General features: G+C 40.3%; 1 protein-coding gene across 1 annotated transcript in view; it reads left to right on the plus strand.

The window, feature by feature from the left end:
- LOC105313405 (tripartite motif-containing protein 2-like) overlaps window positions 1–1,453 on the plus strand; it is a 5,312-nt gene continuing 3,859 nt past the window's right edge. The window contains exon 1 of the mRNA XM_019998685.1: window positions 1–1,446. Within this exon, the coding sequence (XP_019854244.1) occupies window positions 6–1,446 (1,441 nt within the window). The 5' untranslated portion in view covers window positions 1–5. The remainder of the gene's footprint in view (window positions 1,447–1,453) is intronic.

Below are 1,453 nucleotides of genomic sequence, written 5' to 3' on the forward strand. Positions count from 1 at the left end.
CAGCAATGGCAGAAAACACAAGTCCAGCTATCACTATGACTTGTGAGGTTTGTTCAGAGTATTACACTGATCCCCTCATGCTTCCCTGTCTTCACTCATTCTGTAAGAAGTGTCTAATAAAAGCTAAAGAGAAGCAAGGTAGTGCTGATACCTCATTAAAGTGTCCAACGTGTGACACTAGCGTTAATTTACCTGATGGTAACATTGAAGGCCTCACTCAAAACCTTTGGCTAGCTCAACAAGTGAGGGAAGCATCCGTTAAAGATAAAATGAGCAAGAAAGAAAGCACATTATGTGAGCAATGCAGTGATGATACTGCTGTCACTTTTTGCTGTGAGTGTTGGCTGTTTCTATGCGATTTCTGCAAGACAGCGCACAAGAGAATAAAGACTACAAGTCAACACAAACTGGTTGACATGGGAAAGGAGAGCGCCATTGAAGAATTGCCTGTCACAGCACAGCAGCCAGTCTATTGCCCACGACACCCACGATCAGAGCTATTATACTACTGCAATGATTGTGAAGTAATGACCTGCCTCAATTGCCTGCCTACTAAGCATAAAGATCATGCTTATGATGATTACATTGACGTAGGAGAAACAGCACGTAAAGCATTAAAGGAAAGTGTTGCTAGTTGTGATGGAGTCATTCCTCCAGTCACTGAAGCTATTGCTAATGGAAAGAAGATGCTAGAGCAGATAGCAACACATAAAGAAGAAGTAAGCAAGAAAATCAAGGAAACGTTTGAAGAGCTTAAAGCTGCTTTAGATAAGAGATGCAATGATCTACAAATGGAGACAGAAGAGATTGCTAGTGCTAAAAGAAATTCAGTTGAGAAGCAGTTGGATGGGTTTTGTAAACTGGTAAAACAGGTTTCTCATGGTCGTCATCTTGCATCATCAGTGAGTGAGCGTACTAATCCAGGTGAAGTTCTCAGTGTTAAGAAGCTAATCACCAATCAACTAGAGGAATGCATTGAAGAGTGTAAGAAACTACCTCTAGAAATAGAAGACAAAGGAGCCATTTTAACACGTCTAGATTCGCCTTCTTTAAGTAAAAAAATCAACGAGTTTGGAAATGTTTTCAAGCTTGAGCAGCTTGAGCCAACACTTTATTCCATTGATAGTGGGTTAGCTATTCCACTGGCAACAGTAGAGAAGGAAAGGAAATTCAAAGTGGCTCTACCAGCAGGAATTGATAAAGCAGCAAGTTATTTGAAGGCTTCCTTTATCAAAAGCGATGGTAGTAAAGAGGAGGGTAGAGTTGTTATAGTTAATGATAACAACACAGCCATTGTATCATGCACACCTCAAAGTATTGGTGGATATGAACTATCAGTGACTATAAGAGGTCACCATATTAAAGGTAGTCCTTATCAACTGTCAGTAAAAGCATCAAGAGACTATACCACACTAACTAACCAGAGATCCTTTAACATGGGGAATCGTACCGA

Source organism: Amphimedon queenslandica, unplaced genomic scaffold (genome assembly GCF_000090795.2).
Source record: "Amphimedon queenslandica unplaced genomic scaffold, v1.1 AMPQUscaffold_13309, whole genome shotgun sequence".
Lineage (NCBI taxonomy): Eukaryota > Metazoa > Porifera > Demospongiae > Haplosclerida > Niphatidae > Amphimedon > Amphimedon queenslandica.